At 43.2% G+C, this 16,237-nt stretch overlaps 1 protein-coding gene across 11 annotated transcripts in view; it reads right to left on the bottom strand.

The window, feature by feature from the left end:
* HUWE1 (HECT, UBA and WWE domain containing E3 ubiquitin protein ligase 1) overlaps positions 1–16,237 on the bottom strand; it is a 158,633-nt gene that overhangs the window by 27,520 nt on the left and 114,876 nt on the right. For all 11 annotated transcript variants that reach the window (XM_067464157.1, XM_060763275.2, XM_067464156.1 and 8 more), the window contains 10 exons: positions 15,649–15,827; positions 13,506–13,595; positions 13,265–13,413; positions 10,466–10,511; positions 9,377–9,652; positions 5,979–6,237; positions 5,192–5,325; positions 4,855–5,105; positions 1,494–1,782; positions 1,297–1,399 (listed from right to left, as the gene is read on the bottom strand). In XM_067464157.1, coding sequence (XP_067320258.1) covers positions 1,297–1,399; positions 1,494–1,782; positions 4,855–5,105; positions 5,192–5,325; positions 5,979–6,237; positions 9,377–9,652; positions 10,466–10,511; positions 13,265–13,413; positions 13,506–13,595; positions 15,649–15,827 — 1,776 coding nt within the window. The remainder of the gene's footprint in view (positions 1–1,296; positions 1,400–1,493; positions 1,783–4,854; positions 5,106–5,191; positions 5,326–5,978; positions 6,238–9,376; positions 9,653–10,465; positions 10,512–13,264; positions 13,414–13,505; positions 13,596–15,648; positions 15,828–16,237) is intronic.

Here is a 16,237-nt window from a genome sequence, read left to right as displayed (position 1 = left end):
GATTATGCCTGTCCATATTTTTGATGCAAAGTAGTAATAATAATAGTAATAGTAATAATAATAATAATAATAATAATAATAATAAAAAACTTTATTTATACCCCGCCTCCATCTCCCCAAGGGACTCAGAGTGGCTTACATGAGGCCAAGCCCAACAACACATCAATAAACAAGAAAACAATAAACAAAAAATAGCAACAATACATTTAAATAAATCAAATATAAATATTAACATGCAAGAATTTAAAAACCTATGGCCGGGCCAGATGTAATAGTTAAAAATTAAAAAATAAACACTGGGCATGAACAAGGTAAGATATATCTAATATGAGGGTTTTAAGAAGTGAGGGGAGCGCAATCCAAACAGATAGTTAAAGTGCATTTGAGGACATTTTGCTGGGAATTATTTCCTTATTCCGGGAAGGCACACTGGAAAAGCCAGGTTTTCAGGCTCCTCCTAAAGACTGCCAATGTGGGGGCTTGCCTAATATCCTTAGGAAGTGAGTTCCAGAGTCTGGGGGCCACCACCGAGAAGGCCCTCGTCCCCACCAATCGCGCCTGCGAGGGGGGCGGGAGTGAGACCAGGGCCTCTCCAGATGATTGAAGAGATCGCGTGGGTTCATACACCAAAATGCGGTTACGCAGGTAGGTGGGTCCCAAACCGTTCAGGGCTTTGTAGGTAAGAACCTGCACCTTGAATTGGGAGCGGAAAATGAATGGCAGCCAGTGTAGCTCCTTAAACAGGGGGGTTGACCGCTCCCTGTAAGTTGCACCAGTTAGTAACCTGGATGCCCCCTGTTGTACCAATTGGAATTTCCGGGCCGTCTTCAAGGGCAGCCCCACGTAGAGTGCATTACAGTAATCCAATCTGGAGGTAACTAAGCCAGAGAGGGAGACAGCTATTGCCTCTCTTAGCCTCAGCGCTGGCATAATTACTCCTTTAACTGATTCCTTTCACTCATGTGTTCAGCTTACATGCTGGAAAAGGAAGTAAGGATCACTATATTCAATGGCCAAATAGCAAAACGTTGCAGAAGTCTAGGACTGTTGAAAAGAATGCAAGAACTGGATGCAAGAAAATTACAGCCTCATCTGCAGAATCTCAAGGCTACTAAGGGTAGTACCAGCAGTGTTGTTAGTTTGGACCAGACAGTTTAAACTCCGACTGCCATTTCTTAACTGCTCTTACTTAAAACTAGAACATATTTTCCTCTCTTTAGCTATTCTAAACCTCAGCTTGTTCTCTGCAAATGAGGTAAAGTACTCTTTCATAACCCTCTACCAAATGCTTGGTACCTGCTATGGCTGCTGCTACCTCCCATTTGGAAGGTACCTCCTCTTTGTACTGCCAAACGGGTATACTGGACACCTCTGTTTCCACTCAGACGGCTTGTGAAGGCTGGGCAGAGGGGGAAAAAAGCAAAGAAATTAAACCAGGAGTCGGGAAATCTAGAATCAACAGTCGGCTTAGAATGAATAAAGTCTTTCTTCACCTGGGCTACGCAAAATGGCTGACAAGGCAGAGGTGCTGGAGTGGCCAAAGAGACGCTCGTGCATGAGCTGGCGCTGGCGGGCTTCCTGCTCCCGCCGCAGCGCCTGGGCCTCAGCAGCTATATCAGGAGGCATGACTGCCAAGACACTGTCCTCCATGTCCTCTAGCACACTGCGACGCAGGTCAGATGGCAATGTTTGAATGAAGGTCACTGGGTCCATGGGTGTGTCTGAGCTTGTGCTCTGGGCCAGCTCGCGGCGCTGCTGTTCTGCCCGCTGCTGGGCCAGCACCTGGAATGGCACAGAAAAGGGTTAAAGGCAGGGGCATGACTAGGCCAAAACTAAAATTAGTTTCTGGGCAAATTAACATGTTATTTTTGACCTTTGAAGCCCTATATGGGTTGGGTCCTCCCATACAATCTACACAAACACTAAGGTCTTATGGAGGCAGCTACTCCCACCAGCCAGAACCTCACTAGCAATCATTACAGAGTACATATTCATTGACTGTGGAATAATGTGCCAGAAGAGCTCCAACAGCTAAATGAGCTGTCAAAATTTAAAACACATCTGAAGACCTATCTTTTCTAACAGGCCTACTCAGACAGTTTTAATAATGCATTTTAAACTCATGTCTTCTTCTGTGTGTAGTTTAATATATGCCTTCTGCAGGAAAAAAAATGTTTTAATGTGTTTTTTATATAATGTATATAAAGGAGAGAGTGGGCAGGGCCAACCGCCAAAGTTTTTCAAATCTATCTAGAAGGTTCCGAAGCTGTCTGCTCAGGCACAGAAACTACCATATGTGCAATTCACAGGGATCACGATGGGAAAATAAAAGTATTATTAGTATTAGAGAAAAGAAGCCCTTTTCTCTAATACTAATATTAGAAGGCTCAGGGGAAAAAGGCAGTCCGATGAAGTACAATTAAGAACTTGTCAGAGGAAGGTTCTCAAGCTGCTGCTAAAGGTGCGGAGAAAGAGAACTGGAGGCTGTAGCCCCTCCCACTGGCTATATGGACTCTTGGGGGAGAGTGGGCGGAGCTACCACCAAAAATGTTTAATAATTTTGCTAGAAGGTTCCGAAGGTACCCTGCGCAGGCGCAGGAGTAAGAAAAAGAAGCCTGCAGGGCGGGAGAGGGTTGCAAAATAGCTAAAGGAGCTGAAGAAGAGGTTTTTCCCGCCCTTTTCACAGGGCTCAACCTCTGCTGCAAAGACTGGGAACTATCTTGGCGGCCTTTCGTCTTGGTCTTTTTAGGCTTCTTTTTAGGCAGCCCAAGCAGTTTGGTGACCAGAGAAGGGAAGTTTAGGGACCCCGACGAGCCCGTCATACTAGAGAGGTGCTGAAGGGGTGCAGATGGTAGCAGTGCCCGCTCATATAAGGCCGCTTTAAGCCTCCATTCTCAATTTTTTTTGTTGTGGCATGAAGGCCCTGCTGATGGCACACACCTGGCACAAATGTCCCTCTCCCAAACAAAAGAGGCACAGAGAATGGCCATCATTGTCAGGAAAGTTGTTTGGGCAGTTAGCACAGCGCTTAAAACGCAGTGGTAGCCAACATATTAAGCAAAAGAAAACGGGCAAATACTTAAGACAGCCCAGGTCAGGATTAGAGAGTCCTGAGTAAGTCAGCCAGTCTGGGTCAGAATTAGAGAGTTTAGGATAAGTCAGCCAGTCCAAGTCAGGGAAGGAGAAGGCTCAGGGAAAAAAGGCAGTCCGATGAAGTACAATTAAGAACTAGTCAGAGGAAAGTTCTCAAGCTGCTGCTAAAGGCGCGGAGAAAGAGAACTGGAGGCTGTAGCCCCTCCCACTGGCTATATGTACTCTCGGGGGAGAATGGGAGGGGCTACCACCAAAAAGGTTTAATAAATTTGCTAGAAGGTTTCGAAGTTACTCTGCGCAGGAATAACCATATGTGCGATTCACAGTTGACCACGATGGGAAAATAGAAGTATTAGTATTAGAGAAAAGAAGCCCCTCACACAAATGGCTGGTGGAAGCAGTGGAAATGTCATAAAGTTCAGAGTAAAGAAATGAAATCAAAATGGCCCTAGATGTTGGCAGAAATGCAGATATTCCACCTAAGAAAAAAAATCTCAAATGACTGCTTCAGCTTGACTTTTATGTCAATTAAAATACACTGCATTCATGTGCGGAAGACTTAAGTCTTATGCTTCTACATAAAAGAACTGAAAGAGATACACTGGATGGCTACATAACCATGCACATTCCTGAACCCATCCAGCAGTGGGTTGATGATAGAATCCCTTCCTTGGAGGTCTCACAGAGGTTAGACAAAGAACTATGAGAAATAATAGGTTGCTTACCTGTAACCGTAGTTTCCTGAGGGGTCACCTGTGAATTTGCACATATGGTAGTTTCTGCGCCTGAGCAACAGCTTCGGAACCTTCTAGATAGATTTGAAAAACTTTGGCAGTTGACCCCGCCCACTCTCCCCTTGCGAGTATAAGTAGCAGGTGGGCAGCGCAACAGCCTCAGTTCTCTTCATCCGCCGCTCTGTCAGCAGCTGAGAACCTTTGTTTGTGTGACTAGCGCAGAAACTACCATATGTGCGTATTCACAGTTGACCACGATGGGAAAATTATTTGGATACAGATTGGTGGGCCTTCAAGTCATTTCTGACTGATGATGACTCTGAGGCAAACCTGTCACAAGATTCCCTTAACAGAATTTGTCCAGACGAAACCGTTGCCTTGTTCTGAAGCTAAGAAAGTATGACTTGCCCGAGGTCCTAGTAAGCTTCCATATCAAGTAGATTTTAAACCTTGAAGCCTGGGTCAAGGTGAGCACCTAACCTTTAGCCCAGCTTACTGTCCATTTAAGCAGTTCGAAAACAGCTGTGAGTACAGAAATTAGGCACCGGTTAGGCGGGGGAGATATTTTACGACACCATAAAGGAAATACCAGAAAATACCAGTGATCAAAGGAAGGAGGAAGTCTGTGATCAAGGGCTCTTTGTCATAGAGGATTGAGCGACAGTACCCCCCCTGTGGTGAGAATTGAGCACAACCTCCAGGACACTGAAGTTGGGAAAAATGCTGACATAATACCTCTATCTGTTGTGTGTCCTGCCTGTTTAACCGCATTGAATGTTTGCCGTGTATATGTTCTGTGATCTGCTCTGAGTCCCTTTTGGGGTGAGAAGGGCGGAATATAAATGCTGCAAATAAACAAATAAATAAATCTGGTGTCTCAGTGTCCTAGCCCAACACTCGAACCACTACATCTCTCAGTAGGACCTTCTCTTTTAGAGAACTGTGAAGTTTAGTAGACAATGTATAATCTTTTGGATGTCACAATGGGATGGTGATCACTCCTCAACCTTTAAAAGTGCAATCTTACCTCCTCCTGGATAGCTGGGGGTAGTGCAGCCAGGAACTCGGGGCTGACTTCTGTTACACCAGGATTGCCCACCACAGGTGGTGTTGGGGTCGCAACAGGAGCAGCGGTGGTGGTGGTGGTTGTGGTTGTGGTAGGAACAGCAGCACGAGCAGGGGGTCGGATACCCAACTGATTCTGCAACACCTCCCGCCGAATGTCATCTGGCAGAGCAGCCAAAAAGGACGGGTCGACACCTTCAGGGAGATTTATTCCTATGAAAAGAAATATCAGGTACAGCTGCAGTCTCTCCAGAAGCCCAACCCAAGCTGACCAGTTTGTTTGGTCCTATAGCCTTTACCTGCCAAGGGGTCTTCCTCTTCACTGCTGGTAGAAGGAAGTGGCTCTTCCAATATGCCCCGGGAGTCGGCCCCAGATACAGCCACCGCAGAGTCCCTTGTGGAGGAGCTCTCTGAGGATGAGGCAGGTGGGGAGCTGTGGAGTAGTACATGATGGGATTAATCAGTGAAGCCTTAATACTAAAGGGGTAGGCTTGCTTATTATATTTGGCTTTTTAAAATTGCAAAAACAGAGTGAGGAAGCATAATTTTTTAAAAAATGCGCGCCATTCAGTCAGTTGAAGACGTAGCGGAGCGCTAGTGGTCTCGTTCGAGAGACGGGAGTATAAAGTTTTGTTCTGACACAGTTCAGTCGCCATCATACGTTGGAACAGTGAGGAGCGTGCTTTTGCCATTGAGGCCTACTTTATTAAGTTTTGAAAAAAGGAAGTTATGCTGCCTCACCCTGTATTCGTTTCATATTACATAATGTAGTACATGTCACGTCATGTATTGTATGTACTTATACATTTTTATAAATTATTCTCAAAATTTCATTTCTAATTTCATTAATATTTTACTTAATCTTCAAATCCTGCAAATATCTTCGCAATTTCTTCCTTTTAAATAATAAGAGAAAAAAGATTCCTTATCATTTAAAATGCATCCATTGATTTATCAAACAGGATAACTTACTTATTTCTGCTATTTCTAAATATTTTATAATCAAATCTTCCCTTGAAGATAGATCCATATTCTTCTATTTTTGAATGTTTCTATATATTGGTCTATCTTATTTCCAGTCCTTACCCATCATCCACTGGTTGGTTGGCATCAGGCTGGGCCTCTCTAATGGCTGGGGCACTGGACCCTGGCTGGGCCACATCGGCTGTTGCCACAATGGTGCCTGCTCCTGCCTGCTCCACGCTGCCAGCCCCTCCGCTCTCTGTGACGCCCTCCTCAAGGTTGCATGAAGCAAGGCTGCTGGTGTCCATGGGAGACCCCTCTAGTTGGCTGCTGACTGCGGTCAAGGCATCAGAGTCTTCAGCCCTCTCTGGAGAGAGTGAAGCTGGTGAGACAGGGAAAAAGAATTCTTTCACACAGGGTATGCACAAAGACAGCAAAGTCAGAAGACAACTTCCAGGATACCTTCTTTTAAAAAATCACTTTACCTCTCCCCTCCACACAAGAAACAATAACCAAAAACACTACTCATGGACCAGATCAATAGCAGGTTTTCAATCAGGTTGTTATTCATTAGGCAAAACTGATATCTCCAAGTGAACAAGGCTACTTCCTATTATTGCAGGGCAGTATGTCCCCCTTATCCACAGATTCAATGTCCATGGTTTCCCGTTGTGGTCAGCTATGATTTGCAAATATGATATATTCCTGCGCTTGTGCAGGCAGCATCTAATTAGAATTCACAGGTGACCACTCGGTAAACTATATTTACAGGTAAGCCACCTATATTTTCATTAACTCAGTCTCCAAACATATCTGTCCCTGTAAGTGTTTATGGGCCACTCTAGGTCTCCCAGTATGAATCTATGAGATGCTTCTGATCCACGTACAATCAAAATATAGGGCTTGCTATTATCCACAGCGTGTGAGTGTGTTTTGAAGGTATCTCCCACAGATGCAGGGGTCACAATGTATACCTGTCAGTACAAGGTACTATTACCATATATTCTGGCATATAAGACTATTTTTTAACCCAAGAAAATCTTCTCAAAAGTAAGGGGTCGTCTTATACGTGGGAGTAATCTATGTGGGGCTGCCCTTGAAGACGGCCTGGAAATTTCAATTGGTTCAACGAGCAGCAGCCAGGTTACTAACTGGGGCGACTTATAGGGAGCGGTCAAGCCCCCTGTTTAAGGAGCTCCATTGGCTGCCGTTCATTTTCCGATCCCAATTCAAGGTGCAGGTTCTTACCTACAAAGCCCCGAATGGTTTGGGACCCGCCTACCTGCGTGACCGCATTTCTGTGTACAAACCCACGCAATCTCTTCAATCATCTGGGGAGGCCCTGCTCACGCTCCCGCCCCCTTCGCAGACACGATTGATGGGGACGAGGGAGAGGGCCTTCTCCTTGGTGGCCCCCCGACTCTGGAACCCACTCCCCAAGGATATCAGACAAGCCTCCACATTAGCAGTCTTTAGGAGGAGCCTGAAAACGTGGCTGTTCCAGTGTGCCTTCCCTGAATAAAGGAAACAATTCCCTGCAAAATATCCTGAGAAGCACTTTAATTACCTGTTGGGTTGCTCTCTACTTTTCTTTTAAAACCCTCCTTCTAGATACATCCTACCTCTGTTCATGTCCGGCGTTTATTTTTAAAGTTTTAACTATTACATCTGGCCCGGCCATAGGTTTTTAAATCCTTGTGTGTTATTGTCTATGTGTGAGTTATATTAATTTTGCTTATTGCTTGTTGTTTTTATTGATGTGCTGTTGGGCTTGGCGAGTATATCCCAAACTCTACATTTTAACTGGAAAAGTTGGGGGTCGTCTTATACGCCCAGTCGTCTTATATGCCGGAATATACGGTATGTAAAACAGGCCTAACCTAGAAAGGCAATTCTTGTGTTTTTACAAGATTTAGGATATTAACTCTCTAGAAAAAGGTCTGGACTACTTTTCATAGCTAAAGGTACATTGCTATTGCTATGGAAACATGAGAGTATTTCTCTTTCAAGTTTTAATTAACACAAAAAATACAGCTTAAAGGTATTGCTGGCCTCTCCTGAATATTTAGAACAGTAGTTCTCAAGCCACGAGAGTAAAGATGAAGATCCACCCAGAGGAAAAGTGTTCTTGCCATACATCAAGGGAACCACTGACCGCATTGGGAAGCTGATGAGGAAACACAAAATACAAACCACCTACAGACCCACCAAGAAAATCCAACAAATGCTACGTTTAGCAAAGGACAAGAGGGATCCTCTCACCTCTGCAGGAGTCTACCGTATTCCATGCAGCTGTGGACAAGTCTACATAGGGACCACCAAACGCAGCGTTGCCCAAACGCGAATTAAGGAACGTGAAAGGCACTGCAGACTACTTCAACCAGAGAAGTCAGTCATAGCAGAGCACCTGATGAACCAGCCTGGACACAGCATATTATTTGAGAACACAGAAATGCTGGACCACTCTCACAACCACCATTTCAGACTACACAGAGAAGCCATTGAAATCCACAAGCATGTGGACAATTTCAACAGAAAGGAAGAAACCATGAAAATGAACAAAATCTGGCTACCAGTATTAAAAAACTCAAAAATTACAACAGCAAAACAACAGACCGTAAACAATCAGGCACATCAAATCACTCCCAACAAAAGATTCCCTCCAGGCACTTCCAAGCCATTAAATGCTAATCAAGGTGGTCAGTTATTTATTTATTTGCTTCACTTTTATACCGCATATTTCAGCCCTTGACAGGCGACTCAATGCGGTTTACAGTGCAATTAAAACACAGCAATACAACAACCGGAACGACAACGTCGCTCCACAACAATTAACATCAGACAGACAAATCAACAAACAACATATATAACGCCTCCATTAAAGTCAGATCCATTCTCATAGTCATTGTGCCGTTCCTATGTTCAGTTACCGTCTTCCTTAGTTAGTTGCATTGCCTAGCCAAACGCTTGTTCATAAAGCCAGGTCTTGACCATTTAAAACATTCACACCTAGCTCCAGCAGACAAAAGTCCTTTGTCCCACCCTGGTCATTCCACAGATATATATACCCATTTTCCTTCTTCCAACAGGCCTCACTACCTCTGAGGATGCTTGCCATAGATGCAGGCGAAACATCAGGAGAAAATGCCTCTAGAACATGTCCATATAGCCTGGAAAAACCTACAACAACCCGGTTCTCAACCTGCCGGTCCCCAGGTGTTTTGGCCTACAACTCCCAGAAATCCCAGCCAGTTTATCAGCTGTTAGGATTTCTGGGATTTGGAGGCCAAAACATCTGGGGACCCACAGGTTGAGAACCACTGGTTTAGAACAATACTTTTCAACTCCAAAAAATCCTAACAGCTGTTAAACTGGCTGAGATTTCTGGGAGTTGTAGGCCAAAACACCTGGGGACCCACAGGTTGAGAATCACTGGTTTAGAATAAAATACATAACCCAAGCAGGAAGACACAGTCAGATGTGGGGTACCCCACTACAAAATGAGACTTGAGGCCACTTACTTATGGTGGGAGCAGGTGAAAGCTCCATCTGGGTAGCCTCGGCATCTGTGCTCGGCCGCCAAGGACCCGAGTCCTCTTGCTCCACTGGCATCAGCAGCTGCCCAGAAGACTGAGCACTGGATTGCCCCACTAGCTCTGAAGGGAGCTCGCCTGTCCCTGCTGCCTGCTGCTGCTGTTGGGGGCTCTCCAATGTGACCAGAGTCTGTCTGGCACCAGCCAAGGTGTCTTCAGCAGCAGTTGAAACCACGGGATAACCATCAGGATGGGTGGCACCATCTGGGAGTCAAGAGAGTGGAGTGAAGGAAGGGGAGGGAATGATCCTGGCTTATAACCCAAACCTTCTGAGCAGCAGAAAGGGGTCAAACAGCTTCAGCTTTTCCGCAATAGAGAACTATACCAAGATCAGCTCCCAGATATGGATAAGGAAAATGGTTATATCACCCCAGTTGGGGAAAGTAGTAAGTTGTATAGTTATCTCTGATTTGGGGCACAAATCCCTACCCCACAACAATACAACTTACTACCTCACCCCAACAGGAGCAAATGATATTTAACTTTAGTGCCAGGCAGACAGACCATTCCCCTATTTAGAACTATATCCAGAGATCTCGTAGCAATTCTCTAACAGCTTTACTGCATCTGCATCTAAGAAGGAAATCCCAGGTGGTAACCATCTTTTTCCGATGCCGTAACAAGAAGGCAAGAACGATATCTGGCAGATTTTACAAGGACCTCCCCACCATTCTTTTTCCATAGCTAGAGTTGGAGGCAAGGAATAATTGCACTGTATTCTGGTTCAGGGACTTTGATCCCCAGGTCCCTTCCTTAGCCCATTGTGTTTCATGCTAGAGCTATGAATAGCCTCACAAGTTGCTTCTCTCCTCTTCTTCAAGGCAGGCAGTGCTGGTATGATGAAGTGGGAGTTCCCATAGGAAAGACAGTAGATTGTATAGTTATCTCCAAGACCGGGTATGACCCTAAAACTATACAATCTACTACCTCATCCCAGGAGTTCCAGGAACAGCATCTGCTTCAAGCTATCCTGGGGGAAGAAGACACGATACAGCTATCTAGCAAGAAGGAACATACCTGGAAGGTTTTGCTCAGCTGGATTGTTTGATTGCAGCACTGGTCCCTGCAGAAACATTGGAGAGAAACAAAGATAATCAGAGTGACTCAAGATTCACCTGATTCAATTCATATGACATGTCTTACTTCTTGGGCAGGAAAGAGCAACTTTGAGCCCCCCCCCCCAAATATTTTCTAAATATTGCTAGGAAAGATATGGAAACAGGTTTTGCTGTTGGATATGGCTAAACAGTCCAGGTCAAAGCACATAAGTCAAGAAAAACAGGCAGTGCAAATCGAAACACAATAGTAAGAATATACTAGTCAGGACGAAGGTTCTCTAGCTGCTGCTAATGGCGGCGGATGAAGAGAACTGAGGGCAGTAGCTCCATCCACAGGCTACTTATATCCAGAGGGGAAGGTGGGCAGAGCTTCCGCCAAAAATGTATTTTATAAAATGTTTAGAAGGTTCCGAAAGTTGCTCTGCGCAGGCGTAGAGATTACTATATGGACGTATTCAGTTGACCACAATGGGAAACTTAGATATATCATGTCTAAGACCCCCCACCCTCCTCCCCGCCTGAGTTATGCACTAGGTGGAAGTAATTCCCAACAAAAAAAATTAGCCCTGGAAAATTGTAAATGTGAAGAACGCAATAAAGAACCGACTATTCTATTCCTTATGACTTAAAGCAACCATGCTAAAGAAAGGAAATAGCTTTATGTTTAGAGAAGATTTTGATTCTTTTAAAAGTTATTTTTAACAAAGGTAACATTCCTAATTGCACTGTACTGGAAGAAAAATACCAATGGAAAGGTTATCGCAAAAGTTCGGTGCATCCCAATTATGATAATCATAGAATGATAGAGTTGGAAGAGACCTCATAGAGTTGGAAGAGAGTTGGAAGAGAAACAGGAAAATTGCATTCCAAGTACCCCTGACAGATGGCCATCCAGCCTTTGTTTAAAAGCTTCCAAAGAAGGAATCTCCACCACACTCCGGGGCAGAGAGTTCCACTGCTGAACAGTTCTCACAGTTAGGAAGTTCTTCCTAATGTTCAGATGGAATCTCCATTCCTGTCGTTTGAAGCCGTTGTTCCGTGTCCTAGTCTCCAGGGCAGCAGAAAACAAGTTTGCTCCCTCCTCCCTATGACTTCCTCTCACATATTTATACAATAAGGGTATCAACATGACTGAAAATTACATCCATAAGCCCATCCTGTCTTGTTTCCTTTGAAAACATTATCTAGATACACTTCAAACTAGTTTCAGGCTTGCTATTGGATGGAGACAGTTTTGGTTACCTTGGAAAAGACCTATGACAATAACCGACAGGGGAAACGTAGCCCTGGCAGTTCGATGCGATGAAATATAAGTCGGCTTGCTAGGATGGGGCATGATCCTATATTATTCTATAGTGGCTCTATTCCTTCCCAGAAGGCTTGTCTCTCAAGAGGCTGGCACTGGAGGAATCTTGTTTGACCCCTTTGCTCTTGGTCTGTTGGCTTCCTCTCGTCCCCATAGCTATTTATTATACAAATTGAATGCAAGGGAAGATTGTCTAGAGTTTGTGCATCAGGGGTCACTAGTATGTTAAAGACACCCAGATCTATTATTCCTTTCCACCTAATTCCAAAGGCGCTCATTCTGTGGTACACCAGTGCCTGGAATCTGTAACAGTCTGGATGAGGATGAACAAACTGAAGATAGACAAAATAGGCTTGCTCTTGTTCCATTTGAATCATTTTTCTGCTCACAGTTATTGGTATTCCTGTCCTGTTTTACTTGTGCTCAATACCTGTATATTGTTGTTATGCCCACTCTTAGTAAGCCTATTTTTAACACCGGAAAAAAAGCAGAAATTGAATCAGAAGCGAAGTCCTTTCTAAGAACCCTTCCACACAGCCCAGTAACCCAGAATATCAAGGCAGAAAATCCCACAATATCTGCTTTGAACTGGTTTATCTGAGTCCACATTCAGATAATGTGGGATTTTCTGCCTTGGTATTCTGGATTTAGGGCTCTGTGCAAGGGCCCTAAGAAACACAACTAAGGAGGACAGGTTCTCCTTATCCACAGGCAGAGGGCCCATTTTGTATTTTCTGAAATTATTTACTTAATCATACATTTTCTCATGTGTCTTGTTTCTGATGCTGTCCATGGCCTAAATCAGGGGTCCTCAAACTTTTTAAACAGAGGGCCAGGTCACAGTCTCTCAAACTGTTGGAGGGCCCTGTTGGAGGGCCGGATGATAATTTGAAAAACACATGAATGAATTCCTATGCACACTGCACTTATCTTATTTGTAGTACAAAAAAACCCCACTTTAAAACAATACAATAATTAAAATGAATAACAATTTTAAATTATTAGTATTTCAATGAGAAGTGTGGACCTGCTTTTGGCTGATGAGATAGGATTGTTGTTGTTCTGTGTGCTTTCAAATCATTTCAGACTTATGTTGACACTCTGTGAGGGCCGGGCAAATGACCATGGAGGGCCGTATCCGCCCCCCGGGCCTTAGTTTGAGGACCCATGGCCTAAATTATAATTATATATAATTATGATGATGGTGTTGTTGTCATTAAGCAAGAAATGTTTATCTTTCCTTGCAAACTGATTTGCTACTACAGAAATAAAATTTGTATTAGGTGAAGTTAGGTTACAAATAAACTTCCTTCCTTTCCCCCTCACAGGGAAATTACAGTAGAACTCCTCCCTTAATGGAAAGGATGCCAGTGGGAATCATCCTTGCAAATTTAACTTTGCTCCATGAGACGCTTTTAGAAGGCCCAGAGATGTTTCAGCCGGCTTTCCAACCTGGGCATTCTGCTCGTCTTCTGGGTCCTTGGATTTATCTGCCACCTTGGCCTCTTCCTCTGCCAGCTGCTTGCGTCTTTTCTCTCTGCGCTCCTCAAGCTCCTCATCCCTCAGCGCCTCCAGGTGGTTGATGATGGGAACCTTGACCACTGGATAAGAGAGCAAAGACGCAAAATTTAGCCCAGCTAATTAGAAAAAGAGCAGAACTACCCGAAGGAAGGAAAGCTGCTCATTCACTCACCTGAAACACAGTCATGCATGCTTTCGGCATCAAGTACTTTGCATTCTTCAGTCCACCGCGTCAAAGCAGTGGGAATGCTTGACAGGGTTCCTAAGAAGAGACAAACGATGACATAATGATAGGGATGGCATTCCAATCTCATACAACCAAGCTAAACCAACCTACTCACCTTTGGTGAGTATGTATACAATCCTCACACTATTGCTCAGCCTCAATGTTCTGTTGTTGGAGTCCCCTCTCCCCTTGTGGAAAAGCTTGAATCCACAACCTCCGCTATAATAAGCCCTCCTCAGCAAATAACTGGCTTCTTCTTTATCTCACTCAACTTTTAATTAGTTTTACCAGGTTTTTTCTTTTAAATTTTACATGTAGCCCGCCCATTGTCACTGTGATTGTGTTTATTGTAATTTTATACTGTTATGTTTTCAGAAGTTTTATGTAATTATGATATTATTGTTTACTGTCTGTGTTTAAGGTTGCGTTTTCGGATTTATACTGCTATAATTTGTGTTTGGTCTTCGCCTCATGTAAGCCGCACCGAGTCCCCATTGAGGAGATGGTGGTGGGGTATAAATAAAGATTATTAGCTTATTTATTTAATAAATTTTTTATTGAGAAAGAAAAATAATAACATATTTGAACAGATAATACTTGTCTATTGTAGGCATACATTATAGTAATATATTTCTATATTATCTATTCACATATAAATAAAGATTATTATTATTATTATTATTATTATTATTATTATTATTATTTGCCTTTGTCCTATCCTGGCACAAGTGTTTTGGCTTCTCTTCACTTGATCCTGGGCTGAAGGCATGGTGGCCTAACATTGTAGCGATATGACAATTTTGTGCAATCACTGCCATCAAATGATAGCACACTTGGGAGACGTTCTCCTCTTTGAAGGTTCACCCTAGGAGCCACCAGAACAAGGCAAATTAAGTAACTTTGGTAATCCCTTGAAGTGACTGTCATGCGGGACATTTTGATGTTGTTAATTGCATGAGGATGGCGAACGAAACATCAAAGGATTTTAAAAACCAAGTTTCAGCAGTGGACCAGAAAGCAAAACTAATCCAAAATGTTAATATAAACAATAGTGTTCAGTACAACGTATTCCTATACTTAGGGATAAAAGATTTAACACAAGGCTGTAGTTTAATGCAGTCTTCAAATGGAATAAATATAAACATCTAAGGGGGTGGGGGAAACCACCACCTTTTGAAGTGAGCTACTACGCACAAATCCTTTGAACCATTTCCCTTGAAATGGCCCAAGATATAAGGAAAAAGCAAACAAGAAAAAATACCAATTTGCTTGCCAAAACTTTTAAATTAAAACCAAAGTTTAATTCATTTTGAGTTGTTCAAAATTAAAGTACTTTGCCAGTTTAGCTATTTAGAATCATGGAGGTGGATGGGAAATATTGATTTCATTAGTGTAATTTATTTATGAGGTATTGGCTCCATTGCTACATCATCTGGATCTAGAATCCATACCAAACTAGCGGAGGATGGGGGCAAACAAAAGTGCTAGCCAGTGTCAATACATCTCATAATTGATTGGTTGATAAAAGGACACATATTTTCCAATAATGTAGATCCACAAATCATTTGGATGACGTTTTTAACCTGGCGAATTGTTTTAATGTAGATTTATAACTGTTTTATGTATTTAGCTGTATTTTATTATGTTTTATATTGTATCAACATTGAATTCTTGCCTGTTGGAAGCTGTCCTGAGTCCCTCCTTGGAAGTCGAGAAGGACAGGGTATAAATGTTCTAAATAAATAAGTAAATAAGTGGAGTTTATATATCTGTGGAATGTCCAGGGTGGGAGAAAGAACTCTTGTCTGTTTGAGGCAAGTATGAATGCTGCAACTGATCACCTTGATTAGCATTGAATAGCTTTGCAGCTTCAAGGCTTGCCTGCTTCCTGCCTGGGGGATCCTTTGTTGGGAGGTGATTAGCTGGCCCTGATTGTTTCTTGTCTGGAATTCCCCTGTTTTTTAATGTTGTTTTTTCTTTATTGTTCTGATTTTAGAGTTTTTTAAGAGTTTCAGACTGCTCGCTAATCAAGAGCTACCTAACATATTGAAGGTATGTATTGTTTTAACAATCATTCATGAGGACTTGCCTGCCTGGCTGGTGGCTGTGCTTTGATCATGAAAGAAGTCATCCAACAGCTCATCATCTGAACGGGCGATTATGTGTACGTCATCATTGCCTACGAGGAGGCGAGCTCGACCTCGACTCTGTAGAGGGAGGCTGCTGCTTAGCTGAAGGATGTCAGCAGCTGCAGAAGGGCCCAGCAACCTAAAGGTAACACAAAAATTTATTATTTATTTATTATTTAGAGCTTTTATAACCTGGTCTTCTTGGCCTCCGAAGAGGGACTCAGACCGGCTAACAGCAGAAAATTCATACATACATAGAATAATAGCATCATAATACATTAATACAAAAATACATCAAAATACAGATCATACAATTACAAAAGCCAGGTTGTCAGAGTAAAATCACAAATTCATCACCATCCGCCAGTGTCGTCAGCCGTTATTGACTCAATCATCATTCTGCAAATGCTATATTTCAAAGCAAAGATTTTACCAGCTTTCTGAAAGTCAGGAGGGAAGGGGCAGATCTAATCGAATCTCCAATGGGAGAGAGTTCCAGAGCCGAGGGGCCACCACCGAGAAGGCCCTGTCCCTCGTCCCCACCAGACG

The sequence above is a fragment of the Anolis sagrei genome, chromosome 2 (genome assembly GCF_037176765.1).
Source record: "Anolis sagrei isolate rAnoSag1 chromosome 2, rAnoSag1.mat, whole genome shotgun sequence".
Classification (NCBI taxonomy): Eukaryota; Metazoa; Chordata; class Lepidosauria; order Squamata; family Dactyloidae; genus Anolis; species Anolis sagrei.
The sequence above is the reverse complement of the archived record's forward strand: the minus strand, read 5'-3'. Positions and strand labels throughout refer to the sequence as shown.